The sequence below is a fragment of the Lepisosteus platostomus genome, chromosome 23 (genome assembly GCF_059453375.1).
Source record: "Lepisosteus platostomus isolate fLepPlt1 chromosome 23, fLepPlt1.hap1, whole genome shotgun sequence".
Lineage (NCBI taxonomy): Eukaryota > Metazoa > Chordata > Actinopteri > Semionotiformes > Lepisosteidae > Lepisosteus > Lepisosteus platostomus.
In genome coordinates, this window is record NC_142633.1 from 6,498,207 (window position 1) to 6,522,049 (window position 23,843).

General features: G+C 44.9%; 2 protein-coding genes across 2 annotated transcripts; one reads left to right on the forward strand and one right to left on the reverse strand.

Moving 5' to 3' along the window:
- The first annotated feature begins 726 nt into the window (after window positions 1–726).
- utp3 (UTP3 small subunit processome component) lies at window positions 727–18,251 on the forward strand. The gene is made up of 16 exons (XM_088617414.1): window positions 727–855; window positions 1,891–1,978; window positions 3,838–3,894; window positions 6,265–6,321; window positions 7,884–7,986; window positions 9,279–9,347; window positions 10,574–10,695; window positions 11,094–11,246; window positions 12,088–12,159; window positions 12,866–12,906; window positions 13,503–13,599; window positions 14,443–14,574; window positions 15,909–16,048; window positions 16,566–16,626; window positions 16,964–17,071; window positions 17,794–18,251. Exons 1-16 carry the CDS (start codon window positions 839–841, stop codon window positions 17,881–17,883), a joined length of 1,407 nt encoding a protein of 468 aa, XP_088473540.1. The 5' UTR covers window positions 727–838; the 3' UTR covers window positions 17,884–18,251.
- ppcs (phosphopantothenoylcysteine synthetase) lies at window positions 18,237–23,832 on the reverse strand. Its single transcript, XM_088617416.1, has 4 exons — window positions 23,739–23,832; window positions 22,161–22,718; window positions 21,640–21,743; window positions 18,237–20,407 (listed from the first exon to the last, which is right to left on the reverse strand). The coding sequence occupies exons 2-4, from the start codon at window positions 22,705–22,707 to the stop codon at window positions 20,084–20,086; spliced, it is 975 nt and encodes a 324-aa protein (XP_088473542.1). The 5' UTR covers window positions 22,708–22,718; window positions 23,739–23,832; the 3' UTR covers window positions 18,237–20,083.
- Window positions 23,833–23,843: the final 11 nt, after the last annotated feature.

Genomic DNA, 23,843 nt, shown 5'->3' on the forward strand with positions numbered 1-23,843 from the left:
GAAGGAGGCAGCCCAAGATACAAGACAGTACTTTTTCATGAATGTGGTGCTCTTGGGCTTTCTCTTCTGTTCTGGCATTTTTGCTTGAGTTTACTGGGGACTATTTATCTTGTTTATTTGGAGTATAGATCTCTTCCGGCTGCTTTTCTGCTCATATGCTTTCTATGGTCACACAGTACAGTGTCTTCTACATATCAGAGGTCTAAAAGGAGCAATGATGTACTACTATAGCAAGTAGGTAGTTCTAGCAGGTAGGAAGTTGTATGTTCTGTTTAATTTGGTTACATTATTCACATGAGTAGTGTGTCTTTGTAGTGTTGAGTCTGTTTTGTGCAGTTTCCTGTTCCAGTGAGCTAGAAAAGTAGAAGCTGGTATGGCATAAGATCTGCCCACTTTGCTTGTCTTGGTTTTATGTACACCATTGTCTCTGGCATTATAAACACCCATCCGCTATGTGGATCAAGTCAACTTTATTAAAACGCATGCTTACAGTACTAATGTGTTATGATGGTCTGTGGTCCATTGGTGGTTTTGAGAGGTATAAAGAACCTGTCGTGAGGGAAAAGGTCCTAGCCCCCTTACAATTGCTAGGTGACGTAGTCTGCTTCAAAAGCTACAAATATCCTGCAGATGGGAGTCACATAGTATCTTTCCGTGACAGTACCTGCATTCATTTTTCGCCATATTCATTTAAAAAGCTAAATCAAAACGACCAACTCGTTCAATTGTATTTTTTTAGATCTTCGCAAAAACATAGCACCGTGTTTCCCTCCGGAGGGTTTTATCCTGTGCTCATGAAACCGGAAGCACGTTGGTAGAGGCAGCGTTTGGAGTCAGTATGGTGAGAGTACGCAGGTAAGTAAATAATCACAGAATAGTTTTATATGATTAATATTTGTGTTTCATCAAATGTGTGACTGAAAGTGGAAAGAAGAAGAGAAAGGATAGTGTAAACTCTTAAACCTATAGTTTCTGCTGAAGTGACGTGAAGGCATTTAGTTTTTGAAAAGCCTCTCTGGCAGGCACACTGTCGCTGTGTAAACGTGAAATAATTTAGTAGACATAATGCCTGGCACAATGTTTCTTTTCGACCTGAAGTACGAGTGTTTCGTTTAGGCACTCAGTGTTTGTGTTGCTTGTATACAAAAAGCCTGACGCCAGACGTACAGTACTAAAAAGATCTGAAGGCTGGACTGGTAGGGTCATAAGGTACTGGTTTGCTGTCGCAGAAGAGGCTGTGTTGTAAAGAATGCTAATTGCAATATAACGTTATACACAGATATATCCTCGAATTTGTCCTTGTCAGCATCATTTTATCAGTTGTTTAAGTAGTAAGTGCAGTGTTTGTTACATTGCACTGTCTTGTGTAGTGGGTCATTTTCCGGTTAATGAATATTGACCTGTTTCCCAACCTATTGAGGAATTAAGGTGCTGTTATCGACGTTATTCGTCTTAATTGTATCTTTGTAGTTCCCGAATAGAATGGTTAATTAGCACACGAGAGGCCCGAAATGGAAAGTACTGAAAGATTAAACGTTTTTCTTGATAAGGTTCATTTGTAGTCCTCTGTGATTCAGTTTGTACAGTGCCTGAGGTGAGAGAGCATCTTCCTCGTTTCCTGAAGCCATTTCTACACAGGCAGTGGTGACTATTTTTAAAGATGTGCAGGCAGCGATTAAACAGGCGTTTGTGGGGACTGTGAGAACACTCTCTTTCCGTAGCATACGTCATTTATTGCATCCATATTTTTTAATACTGGTGTGTAAAGGTGAAGTGAGGTACATACTGTAAGTGTGTTAACTTGTGGGAGATGTCTTTCAGCTGACATGATGTAAATGATCATACTGTAAATCTTACAATTTCTCATCTTCTGTTTCTTTCCAAATTCAGGGCAGTACGTCCTAAGAAGACTAAGAAGCAGGAGCAATATGACAGCGATGACCCTGCAGCCTACAGGAACATGCCTGTCCCTGACAAGGTACACCGACACAGAGGACAGGACCTCACAGTGGCTCTACACTAACTCACAGTGTAGAGTCTGCAGACCCCTGAGCCTCACCCAGAATACCTGCGGTCAGCTTCAGCAGCAGGGCTGAGCGGGTTGTCCCAGACAGGGAGGCTCTGAGTCAGGAAGGGGTCAGATTGTGTTGAGCTGTGCTGCAGTGCACCTGGCGGTCTGGTTCTGATGTGAATACAGACATTATCTGCTCTGAATACAACAGAGATGTGGACACCTCGAATGTGCAAATGGTTTTCTCAGGCAGACAGTGCCATTTCTGTAAAGAATTAAATGGATGGATATGGAGCAGTGAAACTAGGACCAAGAGGGGTGTATTTTGGAGGAACAACTTCATTTTCCTATTCATTACTTATCATTTATTATACATTTAGCTTTACCAGTTATTTTTCCCCTTGTATCCACAAGTTCACAATCGCTAGCTAATTACTCTGCCTTTCTTGGGATCTCTGTGTTCTTCTGTGCATTGAAGGCTGTAATGAGCCACTCTGGAACTCAGAAACATGCTTATATATGAAATAAAAATCCTCATTAGCTTTCTTCCTGAAATAACCCAAATTTTTAAATGTCTGTGTTTACTGGAGTATGCAGATGTCTGTATAAAGTGAAAAGTGAATTGGCACTTTTTATAGTTGTGTGATATGTTTCACTCACTGATTTCTATATTAATTCTTAATCTTCAGACCATGCATGAGAGAGAAAATGTTAGAGGTGTGCACTAATCCTTTCAACAAGGTAATTTAAAAAATGTAGCTGGTTGATCTGAATCAGAATATAGTTTGGTATATGAATCCTGCCCTGTCAGAGATATTTGTAATGTACTGGAATACTGCTTATTTCCATCATGTTTTGTGTGATGTTCAATGTTCATTTGTTGTCAAATTCTGATGCATTAAAATCAGAATCCTTTCTTACACAAAGGGGTGCTGGAGTCTGGAACACCCTACTCAGTCGTGCTATCAAAGCTGATATTCTGGCTGTTCCCATGAATGGCTACAGGAGATTAATTGCTTACACTTATATAGCGCTTTTCTGGACACTCCACTCCAAGCGCTTTACAGGTAATGGGGACTCCCCTCCACCACCACCAGTGTGCAGCTCCACCTGGATCATTACATCATTTAGCTACTGTCAACTTAACAGTCTTTACAGGCTAAATCACTTCCTCTTGTTTGTATCCTTTCTTATGTTCTAAAGTTGTGAAAGACTAAAATCATTTTATGAATGTGGATTTGTGTATTGCAGGACAAAACTGATAGTAGATGAGTAGTTGACTAAATAGCGAATATGTATTAAGAAAGCAACTCTTATAAAAGATTTATTTACAAATGCACAGTCTTTGAGTTAAACTGGTAAGTGTCTGAGATTAGTGATTCCCTGCTGGACATGTTCTGAGTAATATATTTGCAAAGAATCCATAAACATTTCTCACTGTCACTATTTATCAGTTTATACAGTATATCAGTACATCAGTCCATTGCCTTTAAAAATAATTGAACATTTTTTTTATTGTATTAAAACTGCACAAATGTATAAGCCATTTTCGTGTATAGTTAATTATTCTACAGATGTTTTATCCATTAGAAGGTATAGAGGCAGAGTCACAAAAGGCTCTCAGTTTTAAGTCTCATACAAACAATGAGTTTTGGTAATAGGACTGAGGTGTAACTCTGTTACTCCAGTAATAGTGAGGAGGCTGTTGGAGGTGCCTTGTGAGAGAGGATTGGTGTGCAGAGTAACACTGGTGTCCAGACAGTCAATGCTGGGCTGAGTGATTCCAGCGCTGGAAGGTTTAACTATAATTCTTGCTCTTTCCACAGAACTCTTCTGAGTTTTTCCAGGACGAGGTGGACGATTTTCACAATGAGAAGATTGAGGTGAGTGGGTGTGTTTAATCCAGGCTTCAGTCTGACGCACTGTTTCTGTGAAAAGTTCCAATGGCTGTGGTTCTGCTTGAAGTGGGAGATTCAGCTGACTAGGAATAGCTGGAGCTACAGGCCAAGCAGATGTGTTCAGTCTGTCGCTGCAGACAGACCAAAACTGCACCCATCAGATAATCACACAACATAGAAGCTGCCCTGGTTAAAGTTACTAACAACCTTATGGCTTCTAATTCCAGTTCTCTATCCATCAATATTCTTTTAGACTTCAGGGCTTGTTTGACACTTAACTGTGAAATTTTAATTTCTCATCTTGAGACTGTGTTAGGAGTTTCTGACACTGCTCTTAAACGGTTCAACTCTTAACTTACTGATTACTAATACTTTGCCTCTTTTATAGGTTTCAGTTCTGAAGTTTGGTTAATTAAATCCTGTGTTCCTCAGGGCTTGATACTGGACTATTCGGTATTTACATGTTGCCAAATGGTCAGCTATTAAGATCACATAGTCTGAATTATCATTTCTATGCTGATGGTACTGAACTCTATATTGATACTAATCCTGACACCTAAGTCTGGACAACACATTCATCTTCTCTAGAATTGATTAAGGTGCCCTATTTTCTGGGGTATCTAAATCCACACTTCACTATATCCAGAATTCGGCAGGCAGAATCCTGACCGGTCGAGTGCAACTGTTCACATTACTCCTATCCTGGAGTCCTTGCACTGGCTTCCTATCAGGTTTTGGGTCGACCTCAAAATCCTCATGCTCACCTATGAGGCTCAGCATGGCTTGGCACCTCAGTACCTGTCTGATTTATTATTGTCCTACTTTCCACCTCGCAACCTTTCTTTGTCTGACTCTGGTCTCCTCTTTGTCCCCCAAGCCCGTCTACATACTATGGCTGACAGTGCCTGCTCCTGCTACATCCCAAAGCTCTGGAGTTATATCCCCAATATTAGAGAGACACCTACCCTGAGTGTTTTCAAATCCAGACTCAGAACCTGCTTCAGCAAGGCTTTTACTTTATTGATGTCTGTGTCTGCTCCTTTGCATTTTCTACCACACTCCAAGCCCTTGTTTTTTTATTGTTCTAACTCTTCTCCATTTTTTTTCTTACTGTGAAGCTATTTGAGAAGCTAATTGTAAAGGCGCTATATAAAATAGTTTATTATTTATCAGTTAACCACTGCATTCAGTCCCTCCAGACATCTGTTTTGGACGTTAGTCAAAAGCGTTCGGTTCATTTGTGGTAACTACATTTACCCACAGTTCGTAAAAAATAGAAGCTGTGATTCATATATGGATTTAGCAGAAATCAATTAATAGTCTTTGACGAGTTCTGGAAGAAGTTTTCATAGAAGTAATTGGAAAAAGTGCTTTGAAAAAGTTTGTAACTGTGTTGAAAGGCCAGACATGAGGGTGTGTGGAGAAAGAGCACTGAACTGCAAGTGCCGGTCGCCTCCAGTCAGATCTGCTCCACGCAGCTCTGTGTGCATCAGTTCATTGTGCTGTTTTATCTTATAGAGAATAACTAATAAATAAGTTAATATATTTTCTGGGGGAAGTTACACAGGACAAGGTAAGTCATGTCCAGAGGCTAGAAAATGAAGTCCTTGTGCTGAGGTGAATTGTCTCTTCCTGTACCCCAGACTTTCCTGGTTAGCATTGCCCTCTGACACAGACACACTGCGCCCTGCCTTTGAGTTAAAGTGCTTAGTTTTCCTCAGTCTGGACTGGAGCTGGATCCTCTTCAATAGACCAGCTCCTGTGGTTTATTTGATGTGCAGTAGTGTTCACTTGTGGTTGATTTGCACAATCCTGTTCAAGCAACTTGCTGACACCATCAGTTATGTTTATTTTCTTTGCTGCAGCTTATGGAAAAAAGTAAGACAGAGGTGTGATTAAAATTTAAATATACTAGATTATTAGTTAATGATTGATGTCAAGTTGGCATTTTCCCAGCTTCTCTTTAAGTCCTATCTAATCTGTGTCTTGTTGAATGTTCTGTTTCATGCCTGTGAAATGATCACATGATGTGAATTCATCGGTGAAAATAACTGTTATTCAAATAACTCGGTTGTGCTGACTTATAGCAAGATATTGAAAGATATAGCAAGATACTGAGCTGGGTTTTAAAACTGAAGTCAGTTTTAGGAGTTCAGGTTAACTGACTGAAAAAAAGTATGATTAGAGTCGGGGCAGGTTGGGGTTTGTATCTTTATTTTACAACAAATCTAGAAATCAGTATGAGTGACCGCTGTGGGGAGAGTGACCGCAGCTCTGCTCCACCAGTGTGAGAGTGACCCTCCCCCTCTGCCCCAGCACAGTGCTGACATTGTCTTCCTCCCCTCTGCTCTGCAGAAGCTGATGGCTCGTGGGGTCCAGGAAGACAGCGATCAGGAGGACATCGCCGACGAGGTGAGGAGCCTGTAGACGCCAGACGTTCAATTATTGTGCAGGAAATAGGAAGGAATCTGTTTGTCTGTCTATGGATGAAGTATATTTTACAGTAGTTCAGGTGGGCAGCTGCGTCAGCGTGCGTAGGCTGCAAAGGAGCAAGTAAAGGTTTATTCCACACACACCTCACACCGGTCACACCTGAAGAAGGCTCCACGGCCGAAACGTTGTGTTTTCTTTCTTCTTTTTTTTCAGCATGGAATAAACCTATTACTTGTTCCTTATTTTACAGTAACATGTGTTACCCTTCTACATCCATGGGATACGGAGGGTGCTGTTTTTAAGCAAATATGTCGGTTAAAAAAGTGTTTCACCACAATGTTCATAAGTATTCTGTAGATATAAAATTATTTGGTACCTTAGAAGTATTTTAAGACATTGTTCTGTACTTGATAGTCACGTATAGACCACTTGAAGTCCCTTACAGAGAGGCAGGTGTGGTTTTATACTCTGTTCGCTTTTCTGGGCTTCACTGTTACTGATAAATTACTTTGAAATGAACATTTGCAACACTATGCACTGTTTTGTGTTTATATAGTTGTATATTACAGCTCCTCTACTGCCTTCAAAAAACAGTTTATCTGAATGCTCCAAGTTTGTTTTATGCAAAGTACAGTATATCCCTGTTTTATAAGATCTGTTTCCTGGACCTTAATGTTGTATATCATCAATGTTAAATTTCTTCAACACAATTGCACTTTTCTCCTTTTTCAAGGCACTTTATAATGTTCAGGTTTCGGGTTATGGTTAATAGCACACATTTACTTTTCTCTCCTCTGCTTGGTGTTAGCAAGCATAAGTGCATACTATTGGCAGCATTTGAAAGCATCACAACTCGGAAGACACAAGATGTGCAAATGATTTGAAATTGCTAGAAAATGCTGTACATAAGGTGCTGGTTTGCAAGACGTTTGAATTCTGAAAGTTCTAATGTTAATACACATTTACATAGCTTTTGATGTATTTCCCTGTCTTTACTAGAATATCTGCACTATTTTCAACAAGTATCTTTGGTTTGGTTTCTATCCAGCACTAACGATGCACATCATTAATAAATCCATAGCTGTTATTAAAAACATTGTTAAAGTTGTTCTTCATTCATACAGATCTCGGGTTATAAGTCCTGCCGATGTATTGGGTGTGTGGACCTCTATATTTGGGGCATAAATAACTGGGCTGCTCACCGGTCGGTTAGCTTCCGCTATGTAGCCTGTTAGACTCCTTTGTGGTCAGCAGTGACGGCCCACAGACAGGGAGGTCTCTACCTCAGCGTGTTGGAGATGTGTTTCCTGGGCGGGTGGCACTGAATGTAGACTTTATAGAACTGGGGATCCTGTCTCTCGACCTCGGCGCCTGCTTATGTGTACACAGCCTGGCATTTTACTAGAGCTGTGCGAGTGAAGTACCCTGCTCCAGGGTTCAACAGCAGGGTCCTGCCTGCCATGTGAACCCCCAGCCACGGCTCCACACTGCTTCCCGTGGAGCAGGATTGAGGGATTCCCTCTTGTCTGCCTGATCCGCAGGAGGAGGTGATGGGTCTGGAGCTGTCCGAGTCAGAGGAGGAGGGGGATGAAGAGGAGGAGGAGACAGATATGGAGAGTGACCTGGAAGGGAGGAAGGAGGAAGGTGAGTGAGGACGTGCATGGTGAGTGCGATCACTTTCAACATGAGGGCCGCTTCAAAGAGGAGTTTCCACTGGAGACTTTGAAAGCAAGGCCTGCTGGGAGTGCTCTGCCTGCCAGCTCCTGTACGCTGACCTGCACCCTCCTTCCTGCAGAAGGGAGGGGATTGCCCACCTGCTACTGCTCTTTTCTCCCTGTTAAATTAGGCATCTTCAGGCTCTCCCTTCCCATCTGACAGCTCCAGCCCCCTCTGGGGGTTCACCTCCCTACCTGTGTTCTTTAGGGGTGACCACTCTCTCTCCATCTGCTCCTGGGGCTCCTCTCCTCTCCTCCTAGCCTCCAGGGTTGCCTTGAGGGCACTGGTTCGGGGCCGAGTCACTCCTGTCAGCACCTCCCTCTGTTTGCACCCATACAGATTATATTTGTCCCATCTTCTCTAACTGGCTCCTAATTATCTTCCCAATTTGAGCTTTGGAGCAGACTTTTCTTAGAGCTCTTGTTTAGATGTCCCCTGAGAGGCTACACACCAGTGGCTAATTCCACATGAGTCGTCTTTAATTAGGGCCACAGTTTTACACGAAAGACCATGGTGCTGTCTGAGCATCCAGCTCCTTATGGACAAGGTGTCGCCCCCCTTCGGTCCCTGCTGGAACGTCAACTTGCCGCAGCGTGTCACGACAATGCTTCAGTGCGTCTGAGAAGCACACCTTCATCATACAACTGCAAGGCTGACATCAGTCTCTGTGCGATGTCTGTCTTTTTCCAGTTCCTGTGGTAAAGTGGAAGTTCACTACCTCAGCACTGGTATTCATAAAAATACCAGCTAGTATTTCATTCATAAGAACTTAGTTTGTTACATCGCTTTGTTTAGATTTCTTACATTTTATGTTAATCTTTTTATAGTCCTGGACAGCCTTTCTTTCCATACCACTATTTTATATGTGACCTGTGCGTTTATACAAATACAACAGGGGTTTTGTCCGGACATAGTCCTGGCAGGGAAGAGTACGTTTTCTACGAATAATCCCATAGGAGCAGTGTGGCAGTAATGATAACTGTGATAATACCTGTAGTCGTATCGTATCATTGCTTAACACTTGACTTTATATGCAAATATGTATATTTTTTGTTCCTTTTTCTTCTGTCCAACACTACTGTTGTAAAACAACTTGCCCCCCCTCCCAGGGAATAATAAAGACAACAGGGCCATGTTGTGGACGTAAGGTATTGCTGTTTGTAACTGAGCTCAGTGTAATACAGGATATTCTCTGAGCTCAATTTCACTCTCATTTTCAGGCCTTCCCAATGAGATGGCCTGGGGCCTGAGGAAGAAGCTGTATTACGACACCGACTACGTAACTACCAGTAAGTTTTTGCCTCATCAGCCTTGTGTCGTCTGGCAGCTCAGTCTCGTCTTTTTCCAGTGACGATTTTTAAGAACTCTCCGATTCACTGTAGTGTTTGAATATTGTCTTACTCTATCAAATGACATGGGCTGCCTAAAAAGCCTGTTTTAGGTTGATATTCTCTGCAGTTTTGGCACACAAAATGAGCAGCGCCTTCACAGGGAAAAAAAATTAAATATATCTAAATGGTAACAAATAAAATCTGGACAATCTATTTGGTAACATCATTGGTCAGCGACGATTTCCATAAGTCATCGGCAGTCTGTGATTATGGGAGATCCATAACTTAAAAAATGATTTCCTGAGCGTCTCAGTTTGTATAGTCTCAGGCTAACCGTTTGCCAGCTGTTGAAACAGTTCATAAATTGACAGTGCAGAGCCAGGAGTGCCTGTGGTTTGTGAGTGCTAGCCATTCAGAAATCGCTCCCAACTCGCATAACTAGCCAGCTGGGCAGCTGTTGTTCACTGGCTTTATCAAGTAAGGTGTAAAAAGAACCAAAAGCTGTGCTATGCTATTAATATCGTTGGACAGCATCTCGGTGTGGAGCATGCACTGTGAGAGAAGATGTGCACACCCTGACAGGGTGCTTTTCAGAGAACGAATGTTCCTGATCCTGATCTCTCGTGTGTGAGTACAAGAGCTGTAACAGTGAGACACGTTGCCAAGGATTTGGCAGCCCTGTACTCCCAAGTGGCTCAAACAATAAAGGCTCTCCCCGTGACTGCAGTGTGAAACGGAATGGCCCAGATGTCACGGGTTGAAGCTGAGCTGCGACTGGGACTGCCCAAGGGCCAGCACGCAGGCAGCAGAGTGCCACCAGGGGTGATTTAGTTGGTCGGGGCTCTCTTTGGCTCTCGGCAAAACATGGGAATCCATCACCTTCCCAGGCACATGCTGGGAAGACATGATGTAAGTGAGAGGCACACTGCTCCTGCAGGCAGGGTGGGTGGCTCTGATAGGAGGGCGGGTAGGAGGAACATGTCTGAGCATCATCGTTCTCCCCACGCAGAGCTGAGACATAATTGTCGATTCCACACTGGACAGGTATGAAGTGAAAGCTATTTTCCTAGAGTTGATCTAAGTGTTTAACTGAGGGAAACACAAAGACAGTTTAACTGACGTGACTCTGACTTCAGACAAAAATAGCAGTGTCTCTAGAAACAGCCTGACTGTTGTCTCCGCAGAGGGGAAGCCTCAAGAGGAGCTCGAGGCAGAGGAGGAAGAGGAAGAGGAGGAAGCCAAGAACATCCAGAAGCGGCTTATGGAAAACTTGCGAGAGGAAGACTATGACCTGCACCTCCTTCAGGTACCTGTAGGAGGCGCTGAGAACCAGCCCGTCAACACAGGCCAAGAGCAGCACATTGCTGTCGCTGTCATCCACAGCCCCACTGCCTGGCACTATAGAACCAAGGCTCAGTCTAAAACAGGCCTCTTACAAATAGAGAACAGTGCATTCCAAGCAGTTATGGAGTCTTGGCACAATTTTTGCACGTTTTGCTTATGTCCTTTTAGCATTGCATGGTCATCTCTTCCTCAGATGAGGAACCTGCAAAGCTCCTGTAAGTCTCTGTTGGGGGAAATCAGTGCAAACGTTTGGCTTTCATTTCGGCTACAAGAGCCAGTCATTCTGCCGTGCTTACCTTCCCTCGTTCTTCCCGCACTTTCTGACTCCCGGTCGGGTCTCTCCCGGGGCTGTCGTGGCAGGAGTTCGCCACGGAGCAGGAGGAGGCGAAGGCCCCGGAGAAAGAGGGCAAGATCGTCAAGGACCTGGCGAAGATGTCCCAGAAGGAGAAGCTGAAGCTGCTGAAGAAAGAGTCCCCCGAACTCCTGGAGCTCATCCAGGACTTCAAGGCCAAGGTGAGGAGTCGGCCCCACGCAGGGGCTCCCGCCGGGTCTAGAGCAGCGCTCCAGTCCAGGCCCGGCGGTTCGGTCAGGGTGCTGGGTCATGGTCTGCAAGCAGGCTGGATGTGGGCTGTACTGCGACGGAAAGACCTTGATCATTTTTGGGAATCTGACTGGGAGGTGAGAAGTATAAACACAATGGTCAGCCTGCTCACGGAAACAGACATATTAATATTACCCCACAGGCTAGAAGGGCCAAATAGCTTCCTGTTTTTTGGAACTTTTCTTACATTCATTAGTGCCCAACTTCCTGCCTTTTCTCTTTCACTAGAAATGCATGTGTGTGTCACTCCATGTAGAATGAGGTTTCCCTGTATTGATGTGAAGTATTATTACATGCACAAGAACACCATTTACCCAAGTCCAGCAGCCTGACGTTTCCTGAGGCCCATTCACTGGAATCCCATCAGGAAAGGCTTGGATGAGATTCCCGGCTCAATGACTTGTACCAGTCAAAGCAAAATGTATTCAGAAATGCTTAATTCTTAATCGGGGCCATTTAGCAGTGTGCGGGATCGATGCAGCCCTACAATCCACAGAATCCCTGCTGTACAACGGTGCTCTTCCCCTGCCATAGGATGAGTACTGGAGACCCCTGGTCTTCCTGCTCTGACAGTAGAGCTGCTGTGGGGATTACTGCAGACCCCTGGTCTTCCTGCTTTTCTGTGGGATGAGTACTGGAGACCCCTGGTCTTCCTGCTCTGCTGTGGGATGAGTACTGGAGACCCCTGGTCTTCCTGCTCCGACAGTAGAGCTCCTTCTAGTGATTCTGAGCTGCTGTGTCCGTTCTGTGCAGCTGGCGGAGCTGAAGGACGAGGTGCAGCCCTTGGTGCAGATGGTGAAGGATGGGAAGATTCCTGAAGGGAAGGTGAGACACTCACTGTGTGCTTCATCAGGTTTTTGCTGGATACTGCCGGTGCTGTGATTAGGTCTGATTTACAACACAGGGCCTGCGACAGGGAGCAAGGTAGTAAATGTTGCATGCTGCAAGTAAGATAATTAACGATGATTACAATGGTGTAACCTTAATACACCTCTCTCACCAGATTTCCCCTCTTCATGGTGGGAGAATTCTATTTTAATTTTATTCTCCTGCCTCCAGCAATATTTCTCCTCCCTCTCGCACTCCTTGCAAATCACAAACTGTCCTGCATGAGGAGGCTTTTCAGGAATTGTGACAGAAGCAGGTCACCCTGAATCCTCAGTGATAGTCCAAGTGGAAAGAGCAGCAGGAGAGCCCAGTAAGGATGTGTACAGGACATGAAGAATGGAGCAGCGTGGGAGCAGCAGTGCACAACGCTCTTCATCCTGATTGAAGATCACGCCTGTCCATGTTATTAGACTGTATGAGACCTGTGCACATGGGGTCGTTCCCCACTGAGAGCTCCTGTGCTTTCAGAGCTGCATCTTTTAGTCCTTCACAGGATGATCAGAATACTTTAATACTTTACTTTAATACTTTACAGGAGAACTGTCTTAACAGGAAACATGACCAGGACAAAAACTATGATTGTATTAAAAAAAAGTGTTACATTCACAGAAAAACATCTTTCTCTACCTCTTTTTCTCCACAGGGTGCCGAGTACCTCAGGACCAAACAGCAGCTCTATCTGAAGTGAGTTTCTAAATACCAGGCTTCTGCTCCTAAGTCTGTTACAATACCTCTGTGCGTCATCTCCACTGTGCTGGGCAGTGTCCTGCTGTTCTTCCTGCTTCCAGAGTGTCACCGCAGATAAAAACAGGGATCCCCTCGTCGCCTCTTCCATGATGCACAAATACAGATTCAATTTTCATTTTTTTTTTTTACTGTATCTTAAAAATTAGCAAAGCCTTATATCCTGTAGGTGATTGGGGGTGTAATTAATTCTAAGCATCTGAAATGCACACAGTAGTGTATTCCTGCTGAAGGTCTTCACTCCAGTCTTCGAATACCTAGTCATTCTTTTACACTCTACAGCAAAGGATATTCAGATCATCTCTTTGTAAGGAAAACACTTTTAAACCTTTTTTATTAATATGGTGGATATCAGTTGCATCGTTCAGACAAGATTTTCATCTTCACAGTTGTTTTTGATCATGTGGGGTTGGTTGAATATCCCTAGCAGTAATGAGAGAGAAACCATTTCCCTGCTGACCACAGTTCTCCCATCACTTGTTGAAGTGGTGAGGGTGTTGGTCAATGTCTTTGTCTTTGGGTTTTGTTTTCATTAGTTATTGCACCAACATCAGCTTCTACCTGGTCCTGAAGGCGAACAGAATTCCTGCACACAACCACCCTGTGATCGAGAGACTGGTCACCTTCAGGAACGTGAGTCTTTCCCAAAGCCTGCAAAAACTCAGATCGTCTTGCAGGGCTTTCACGGCGTAGATCCATCTCTGCTGTGCACCACAGTGTCACACTGTTGTCATGCTTTGATGTGCAGGGCTGAGACTCTACTAATGATTATAATCTTCAGTATTTTCATATTATTAATATCTTTTCCTTCGATGTATCCTTCCCTGACTTAATATGGAGGCGACTCGATGGGACAGTGGTTGGCATTGCAGCTTCGCCTGTCTTTAATTCCTGGTCTGGGGTGTCGTTTGAGTTCAGAATCCCTGCCCCTTTACCCACCCCCCCCATTTTGAATTGTCTCTGGGGTTCACTTCCCTCTCCTTGTCTCCAACAATTTGCAGTCACCACCAGCTGGCACTGTCTGACCCTGTCACTGTGGGCTCTCTTGCCTAAAAGAACAGATCGAGCTCCATGCTTGCGCTTTTCTTCTTTCCCTCTGCAGTGGGGTGTAGTGAAGGCACCCCCTATGTATTTAGCTCTCTTGGTATAGCCATCCAGACCCAGTGGTCACCAGTGCATCCTGGATTCAATTCCTGGGCTGCTGTCTGTGTGGAGTATGTATGTCCCCCCTGTGTTTGCGTGGGCTTCCTCTGGGTGCTCCCGTTTCCTCCCACATCGCAAAGACCTTGGCTTCTGATGAAATTGCAATCGACTGGTGTCCCGTCCAGGGTGTATCCCGCCATGCGCCAGTTCCTTTTTTGGATAAGCTCTGGCACCCCCGTGGCCCTGAATTGGCAGACGCAGTTAGAAAAGGGGCAGGTGGCTCAATGTGATTCAGGCTCAGTACAGCGGATGCTGGTTGTGTGTCTCCCGCAGCTGATCAATGACCTGGGTCCTGTGGATGCCAGGGTGTCCTCAGAGCTGCGCCGGCTCCTGTCCGAGACTGAGAAGGGCAGAACTGTCAGCAAGCCTTCAGAGAACAAGCAGCCCACTGGCATCAGCAAGAAGGTGAGGCCCCCCACACACCTGGGGAGCTGGTGTTGCTGCTGGACAAGTACACTGTGGGTGCTTTTCATGAGAAGGACTTACAAAAGCACAGCAGACTTGATTGTTATCTACGGGGGGGTAACGTTACCATTATTTTTTGTTTTCCACTTCTCAAGCTTTGTATTTATTTCTATAAGCACTGTTAACAGGTAGGTCCTTCCTCACCCTACAACATGATCCAAAACAATTGCAGATACAGAACACCCTACAGAACAGTTCTCCAATTCTTTTTTGGGCATTTAAAAATATCTCGCATCTGGTGCAAACATCGTAATTTATCAGTTCAGCAGTTGTGAATAGAGGAGTGCTTCAATAATGTAAATTCTGTGGTAGAAATATCGCTGCAGGATTTTATTATTATCCGTCAATAATACAGCTTTGTTTCACACAATGTCAACTGATGGCTAGATACATTTCACTTATGGTTGTGAGCATTGAACTTTGTGTTCCCTTTTCAATTATCTTCTTAGTTTAATATTAATAAACATTTAATAGATGGCTGTTGAATTGTTGTGAAGTTTTTATTTTCTCATTTTGACTTCCCTTAGTCCTTAGTGTAGGTGGGGTGCTGATTTAGCTTCCTTGTTATCAAGATATTTAGTCATATCTGGTCAGTTTGTCGTAAAGAAACAACCTTCTTTAAGGGTTATTCTGAAATGGTACCTCTTAGTGCAGAGTTAATACCTGTTCCTATTATTGAATTTTCTTGTTAAAAGCTCAGATTCAGGTTCAAATGGTTCAACGAGTTTGTCAGCCTCTGTAATTTAGAGCTTGGGTGTAATGGAAAATATGGAAAATAGCAGAGGCTAGGATTGATTTTACAGTTCTCATTTACTGAAGTAAAAGAGAACCTGACCACAGGTTTCTCACACTGTCACAGTGCTGGTAAACACCAGATTCATTACCAGCCTGCTTAGCAATCTTCTTATCTGATTCTAGTCCTCTCTCCCATGTCTGTGTGTGTCTCTGTGCGTGTGCGTGCATGCATGCTTGCTCCTGTCCACCCCTCTGTGCGTGTGCGTGCATGCATGCTTGCTCCTGTCCACCCCTCTGTGCGTGTGCGTGCCTGCTTGCTCCTGTCCACCCCTCTGTGCGTGTGCGTGCACGCTTGCTCCTGTCCACCCCTCTGTGCGTGTGCGTGCACGCTTGCTCCTGTCCACCCCTCTGTGCGTGTGCGTGCACGCTTGCTCCTGTCCACCCCTCTGTGTGTGTGCGTGCCTGCTTGCTCCTGTCCACCCCTCTGTGCGTGTGCGTGCCTGCTTGCTCCTGTCCACCCCTCTGTGTGTGTGTATCAGGGGCCCCGGCGCGCCCAACTGCAGCCGGCTGGAGACTCTGGCTCTGACATGGACGAACAGGAGGCCCTGCGGTTCTATAGGCAGATGGAGGAGAGGCTGAAACTGAAGAGGAAGAAGCAGACGGAGGACTCCGAGGAGGGGTGAGCGGGGTCAGGGGACAAGGAGGGAATAAGAAACCACTTTTAAAAAAACTTCCACATTGCAGACGGGAGTGTGGTGGATTGGCAGCAGCGTTCCTCACTAATTGGCACCCTTGCAGACTCTGTGACTTTTCAAGGCTTCCTCTGTGGGGCTCTTTACTTGTGCAGAGTCCTGCTCCCTTAGGGGGAAGGCTTGGGAGTTTAGTAGCACCAGTGTTTCATTTGAAAAAATAACAAAGATTGAAAATCATAGAAAAGGTGTAGTTCAGATAAAAATGTCATACTCAAAAAAATATGCATGCTTGATAAGAAGTGGTCATTTTTGCAAGTAGAAAACCTATTGTATATGTCAAGTTAATTGACTGCTGCAGTTAAAATCACACACAAGAGCTACAGTCGGTTGTCGGCAAGTGCTGCTGGAAATAAATAAAATCCAGCCTGTAAGTGAAGGTCAGAAGGAGGAACAACTAATCATATCGGAGAATAATACCATCTTCTTATCTGTTTCTTTTTTCAGACCTGTGCCAGAGGAGGAAGAGGAGCTGGACGCAGAGGCGAAGAGAGCCATCACTTATCAGGTGAGCTGGGAGTGGAGACATTCAGAGTCTATGTGAGCACACTTCATCATGCAGAGAGTAATGGGCAGATTGACCAAAACCCCTGATCTGAGTGTCTTCGCACCAGTGAAATTCCTGGTTGAAAAACCATCTGAGACACGTTAATCTGCAGTTCTGCTTTTCCCTTAACCTTAAGCTTGTTTCGCATTCCAACACTGTTTCACTTTACCGTGACCTAACACGTGACTGAACTTTTTGGGTTCTTCAGATCTAGAATTTGGGGCACTGGCTCCGGTCTCTGGCCGCCCCCCCCCCTCTGTGTCCACGTCTGACAGCCCATATGTTTTGTGCTCTGCAGATGGCTAAGAATAAAGGCCTCACACCGAAGAGGAAGAAGATTGATCGGAATCCGAGAGTCAAGCACCGAGAGAAGTTCAGACGGGCCAAGATCCGCAGGAGAGGCCAGGTAAGTCCCAGGGTCCAAGATTTGTCTAAATGAGCACAGATCTGGAGGAGGTTAAGGCCCATACTCTGGCAGTAGGTTCTGTCCTTCAGTCGTTTTTTAATTTATAATGACTTTTACAAGTCCTCTTTGTAAACATTAAGCATACAGTTGTTTAGTTTGTAACGCTATTATTATTATCAATTTCTTTATGGGGTGTATCTCATCACATCTTTCAGCATTGTAGGGAGTTGAAGAATCTCAAAGTCGAGGTTACTGGCCGATAGTGCATGCTTGTTGCACAAAAAACATCTAAAAAAACAGGCAAGCAGAAGAGAAAAAAAATTACATTCCAGTGAACACAAGGGCTAAACAAGGCATTGCTCAATAGCTGTAAGAGGATAAAGAACAGGAACTGAGGGCTCTTTCATCAGGCCAAGGTAACGCAGAGATGCATTATGAAAACTGTCGAGTAGGCCGCTGCATCAGCATGCGTAGGCTGCAGAGGAACAGTTTCATTTCTTCCTGAAGGGTGAAGAAGAAAAAGGAAAAAAACCACTACGTTTCTTTACCTTTCAGCATGGAACGAACCTGTTCATTATGAAAATTAGCATTTACTAATACATCCCCTCAGGACCCACATATACACCGACCAGCTGAAAATGGTCATTTCTCAACGTAATCATTGTTGAAGTCGTGCAAGTGCAGATTACAAAAAGGGAACTTGAGCATGTTGTTTGTTCCAGGTTCGGGAAGTTCGCAGAGAGGAGCAGAGATACGGGGGAGAGCTGTCTGGCATCCGTGCTGGAGTCAAGAAGAGTGTCAAGCTCAAGTAGAGGACGAAGTGGCTGTGTTCTTGTGCAGAGCGGAGACAGAGAGGACGCAGGGCAGTCACTGTGTTCAGAATGGAGGGACGAACCCACAGCCTTCCAGCAAAGGACAGAAATCTCATTCACCATAAGAATCCTTGTTATCTTGCACTCATAGTGTGACTACGGCTGTTAAGGTTTTTCGTAAGGTAATTTGAAGAAGTATGAACTGTTTTTAAGTGTACAGCTTAGTTTGAGATATGTTTATATGCAGTTTTTGCTCATGTTTAATAAAATGGAAGTATGAGAATACACTCTGTAAACTCAGTGGAGCAGAAGGCCTTTCCAGGTTAGAACCCTACTGCTGTCAAATAAAAACATTTCAAGGTTTGAAATTGTTTAATTATATTTCTCACTTTTACTAGTCACATGCCATGGGTCATCTAACAATCTTAAAAATTTTAGTATGGTTCTCTTAACTAATGAATAGTACAATCCACTAATTCGATTTTTATTAATGTATTCTTCATACATCCGAATGTACAGCCAACTTGTTTTTAATTAACATTGTACTATTTTTGACAGTTTAACTACTCTTATGATCACATTTTAACAGTAAGGCTTCCCAGTTAATGGCCCACTGAACAATACCTCTTAATCCAAAGCCACAGTGCTTTGGTCTGAGCCCCAGTCATTTATTATTAAAGGTATTATATAGCATCTTCTTAATTCTTACAGTTCCTCCTGTCTGCATTACTTTATCTCCTTACTGTTCCACAGTCACTAATGAATCTCATCTCCTGGATCACAAACACCCTTATGACCCTTCCTGTAAACACTCTTCCAAAATGTGCATCGGCCAGGACGTCCCCATCATAGTAATACTGTCAACAGTAATACGTCACCATAGCTGTCATCAGGCAATCTTACAGATCACAGTTAAAAACTCTTCTTTACAGAAATACCGTTTACATTGCATTAAATGGCTGACGTTTTCAGCCTAACTTGTTTCCCTAATGTTTCCAGTGTGACAGGAGTATTTAACATCTTATTCCAACACAGTTAACTTACAAAATGACCATGTTCACAACAAAAAATGTTTTGTCAGGATTTTATCAAATGCATGAAGTCCACCTTTTCATGTAGAAACTACAATTTTCATCATGTGATATAGTACTAATTAGAACTGATATTTTTTTAATTGGATTTAATTTAGTTTAAATAAAACCTACTCTTTCACTGTTTACTGGGCATGATGGAATCTAGGTTTGAAAGCATACGGAGCTGTTTTTAATTTTCTTTTTTTACTTTAGAGTATTAGAATGGACAAAGGGAAAAGAGAATTAAACAGTTACTTTAGAAGCAATGTGTGCTCAGGTTGGGTCTCCTGGTTTCATATCATGGGGATATGATATGCAAGATTTTTCACTGTACACACAGCTGAACAGCTGAAATTGAGGCCACCTCATTTTCTAATGTTACGAATGCATACAACAGCATATTGCTTATGGATTAGTAGGCAACTGTTTGTGCAAATAGTCAAATGTTTCTTCATTCTTCTTAGCATTATTATAATTTCAAAGAGGCCAACTGTTTGGTGGAACTAGACTGAGCCTCTGTGCACAAAATATTATTAGATCCTCTCGGTAACCTTAGGAATGGATATAGCTTTACATCAGGCTTCAAAACTAGTCCAGCCAAAGGCTTTAGTTAAGTTATAAGACCTAAAAAAGCCTCCTGGATGGAAGTATGTTTTTCCTGCTGTACAGTTTTTGAAACTGAAATTCCACAATCCAATACTGCCTGCCTGCACACGTTTTTGAAATCCACATTTTTACATATTGGCTTTCTCTTCAAAATGAAAGGAGCACAGACAAAACTGTTCAACCCAACTGAACAACAAAACATTTTCTTAACCCGCACTCACAGAGGATCATTCAGTTCAGAAACGTAGCTGTTGGCCCTGTTCCATTTTGCAATCAAGAGCTGGAATCGGCTTCACTTACAAATCTATTGCTCCTTGAAATGTCTGAAACCAGAGGAGAGATTTGCTTTCTCCACTCCATTGCAAGACGCTGGCCCACAGCTTTAACTCCCGTTTTAATCTGAAACCTAAGGAGATTAGATTAGCACTGGAAATCAATGAATTGCTCTAGCCCTGCAGGGGAACAGTCTGGGATGTACAAGTGTGGCACCAGAGACCAGTCCAGTGCACCCCCCCCTCGTCTCAGCCCTGCTGCGCGATGAAGCTGGAGTGGGCGGAGGTCAGGTTGGAGACGATCCTCTCCTCGATCTCCACCTCCATCCGCGCCTCCTCCTCGGACAGGACCAGCTCGGTCTGCGAGTCCGGCGTGACCACCACCACGTAGCCGCGCCGCGTGTCCAGCACGTTGGCCACCACGGCCTGGTGGCGGTAGGTCTCCAGCGCGCGGCGGGCCCGCACCAGCAGGATGGAGGGGTCGGTCTCCAGCTTGAAGGAGATGACAAAGGCACTGGGGGCCCAGTCCTTCACAAGCGGGGACAGCATCTTGGGCACCATCTTCATGCTGATCTGCAGGACAGGACATAATAATAATAATTGCTTACACTCATATAGCGCTTTTCTGGACACTCCACTCAAAGTGCTTTACAGGTAATGGGGTCTCCCCTCCTCCACCACTGTGCAGCCCCACCTGGATGATGCGACGGCAGCCATAGTTCGCCAGAACCCTCAACACACACCAGCTCTCAGTGGGGAGGAGAGCAGAGTAATGAAGCCATTATTAGGATGGGGATTATTAGGAGGCCATGATTGGTAAGGGCCAATGGGAATTTTGGCCAGGACGCCGGGGTTACACCCCTACTCTTTTCGAGAAACGCCCTGGGATTTTTAATAACCACAGAGAGTCAGGACCTCAGTTTTACGTCTCATCCGAAGGACGGCGCCTGTTTACAGTATAGATTCCCCATCACTATACTGGGACCCACACAGACCGCAAGGTGAGCACCCCCTGCTGGCCCCACTAACACCTCTTCCAGCAGCAACCTTAGTTTTTCCCAGGAGGTCTCCCATCCAGGTCCTGACCAGGCTCACACCTGCTGAGCTGCAGTGGGCTGCCAGCTGTGAGTTGCAGGGTATTGAAGCTGCTGAGCTGAGCTCCTGAGCTCCAGTGGACTGCCTGCTGTGAGCTGCAGAGTGATATGGCTGCTGGCTATATGTTCTTAGACTGGGCTTCCACATTTTTGTCTTTATTTCACAAAGACATAGCTCTCTTTTTGAGATGCACTCATTGCCTCTTTACTAGATCCCAGTGTAACAAAAATGTATTCACTGCCCTGTAGGTGTTGGATGCTTATTATTAACCATAACAATGTGACCAGCTGTTATTCTTGTGCATTGTACTGTATACAGTACATCACATGCAAAGAACTCTGTCAAGACTGCTCATTCAACGTTGGGTGAAAATTCACAACCATATGCAAATATATCAACAAACTGTAGGACTGAAATGAGATTTAAATTGTCTGTGGGATTCCTAATAGGTGACATCTGTAACCTTTAGTTGGGGTTTTAATTAAAACAAGACACAGCAGCTGTGATGTGAAGTCAAAAGCAGCTCACCTTCTTGTTATTAAAAAAGGTTTAATCTGGGAAGGTTTGGTTAAAATCAAGTTTAAACTGACATCATCTGACTATTTGCTGAGGGCTGTCTTATAAAAGGTTTACACATTTCCATGTAGCTTTACCACCACCATTAGAATGAGCTCTATACACTGCTGTTAAAGTCCAGCTGCTTCCCTCACCTGCAGTGGCCCGTCGGAGGACTGGATCTTGTGCTCAGGCATTTCGGAGGCCGGGATATAGAAATCGGACACAGCGGCCGCCAGGTAAAACATGGCCTTTGATCCTGGAATTCAAATACAAGAGACTGTTCAAGACACCCCTGACTACCAGGAATGAAGCAGTTCAAGTAGGGGGGCTACGTCAGCATGCAAAGGAACAAGTAAAGGTTCCATGCTGAAAGGAAAAGAAAAGAAACAGAACCTCAAGCTCAGCCTGAAGAAGGCTCCACAGCCGAAACGTTGTGTTTCTTTTCTTCTCTTTTCAGCAGGGAATGTTCCTTATCAGAGTGATGTCTTTTTTTAGCAATAGAGACAAGAAATATTTACTCTGTTTCCTGAAGTCCACTGTTTAAATGCAAAATCCCCAACTGCAGGATTAATCCTGAGATCTCTGTTCGCTGATGGAGGCAACCTAGGAGCCCTGAGCTCTCGCACCCGGCAGGAAAGGTCACCGGTACCACCAGGAGCGCCGCTCGTCGTACCTATGGTGCTGAGAGCCTGTGCGGCGGCCTTCAGGAGGTGCAGGTACTCGGAGAGGGTGCTGAACTCCACCGGCAGCAGCAGCCCCGCCTCCTTCACCGCCTGGTAGCGCTGCAGCACGCCGGCGACGCCTGGCAGGACCCGATGGTCCGCCACCACCCGCCCGGAGCCGCCGCCGCCGCCCTCGCCCTCGCCCTCCACCCGCAGGGCGTCCAGCAGGTTCACCCCCGCGTAGCGCCGGGAGTAGGGGTACAGGGAGCGGTGCCGATGCAGGAACACCACCGCGTATCCCGAGTCCAGGAAGTATTCCGCGGACGAAGCCCCCCGTCGCCCACTGCTGAAGTTGTCCAGAAAGCGCACAGTGCGGGACTCCAGCGGGACCTTGGTGCCCCCGGAGGTGACCAGCACCACCCTCCGGCCGGCGGAGCCGTGGCGCTGGGCGAACGCCGCCATCTGCCGGCCCGCCGCCTCCACCTGCGCCGGCACGGCGAACTCCACGGCCAGCCGGCCCTCCGGCGTGGGAGAAGAGGGGCTCCCGGGGCTCGCCATTGACCTCTGACCTGTTGCAGGGGTTGTAAGATCAGAAAAGGGCAGTGAGCCGGTCCAGTCCTGCAGGCAACAGGTCTGCACACTGGGGGCAGGCCATTACAGATCAGAGCCTGGGTCAGCCTGCAGCAGGACACTCTTAAGAAAAGACTAGCTGCCACATTCACACATATCACACCCCTGGATCCAAGCACTCGTGCTCTAGAAATAGATTTATCCAATATGGAGTGCAAGTGAAACTATCGTTAACAAAAACATGAAAACGAAAAGCATATTTATATTTTACAGAACGTTTTTGCACAAAGTTCCTCTTAAGTTCTTTGAAAAGAAACCTGACCACTGCACTTAGCAGTAGTCTTAAATATCCACCCGGTGACAGTTAACATGTTTTGCGTCGTTCAGTGTGAAGACGTCTTCCTGCAGCTTCACACGGGTCCAAGCATGAGATTGAGCAAATAATGTAAAAATCGCCCAATTAAAGATTTGCGAAGGAATATCAAAAAGCAAATGTAATGAAGCAATTGTTCGTGGTTTATTGAGTCTATCTGCGCGCAGTACTGACAAGAGTCGGTCCCTTCCTCCTAATAAACTGGGAAAACATCACCTCAAGTCGTAGTAACGCGATGTAGCGCCAGTAGTTCTAACCTTGATCTTACTGGAGCTTCACAAGACACAGTTTGTTAAAACAGCCGTCTGTCCTGAATTCGCCCGGCTGAACAGAGTGGAAACGAGAACTGCTGGTCTGCGGCAACCAAGGACGAAACCGTCCCATTGCTCGGCAGTCGAAGATTGCACAAGCGCTTTATCAGTTAAAACAGTCTTTTTAGCCATGAAAAATAGTCGCCCCATTCCAGAGACATTAAGTTTTCGCCAGTGAGTAGACATGTAGCTATGACTTATTTCAGTTCAACAAACTTGCTGTTAGCATGTTAGCAAGGAAACCGTTGTACTAAAACGTTTAGAGTAATGACGAGTACATATATCATCGTATTATTGTTCTTTTTTATTATTATTATTTTCAAGACACAACTTACAGCCACAGCCGACCAAAACGGACCGGAAACCACGGAGCTATGGCAACCCGTTTGACATTTACAACAACTTCCGGGAGCACCTATAACCGCCCCGGACAACCCCAG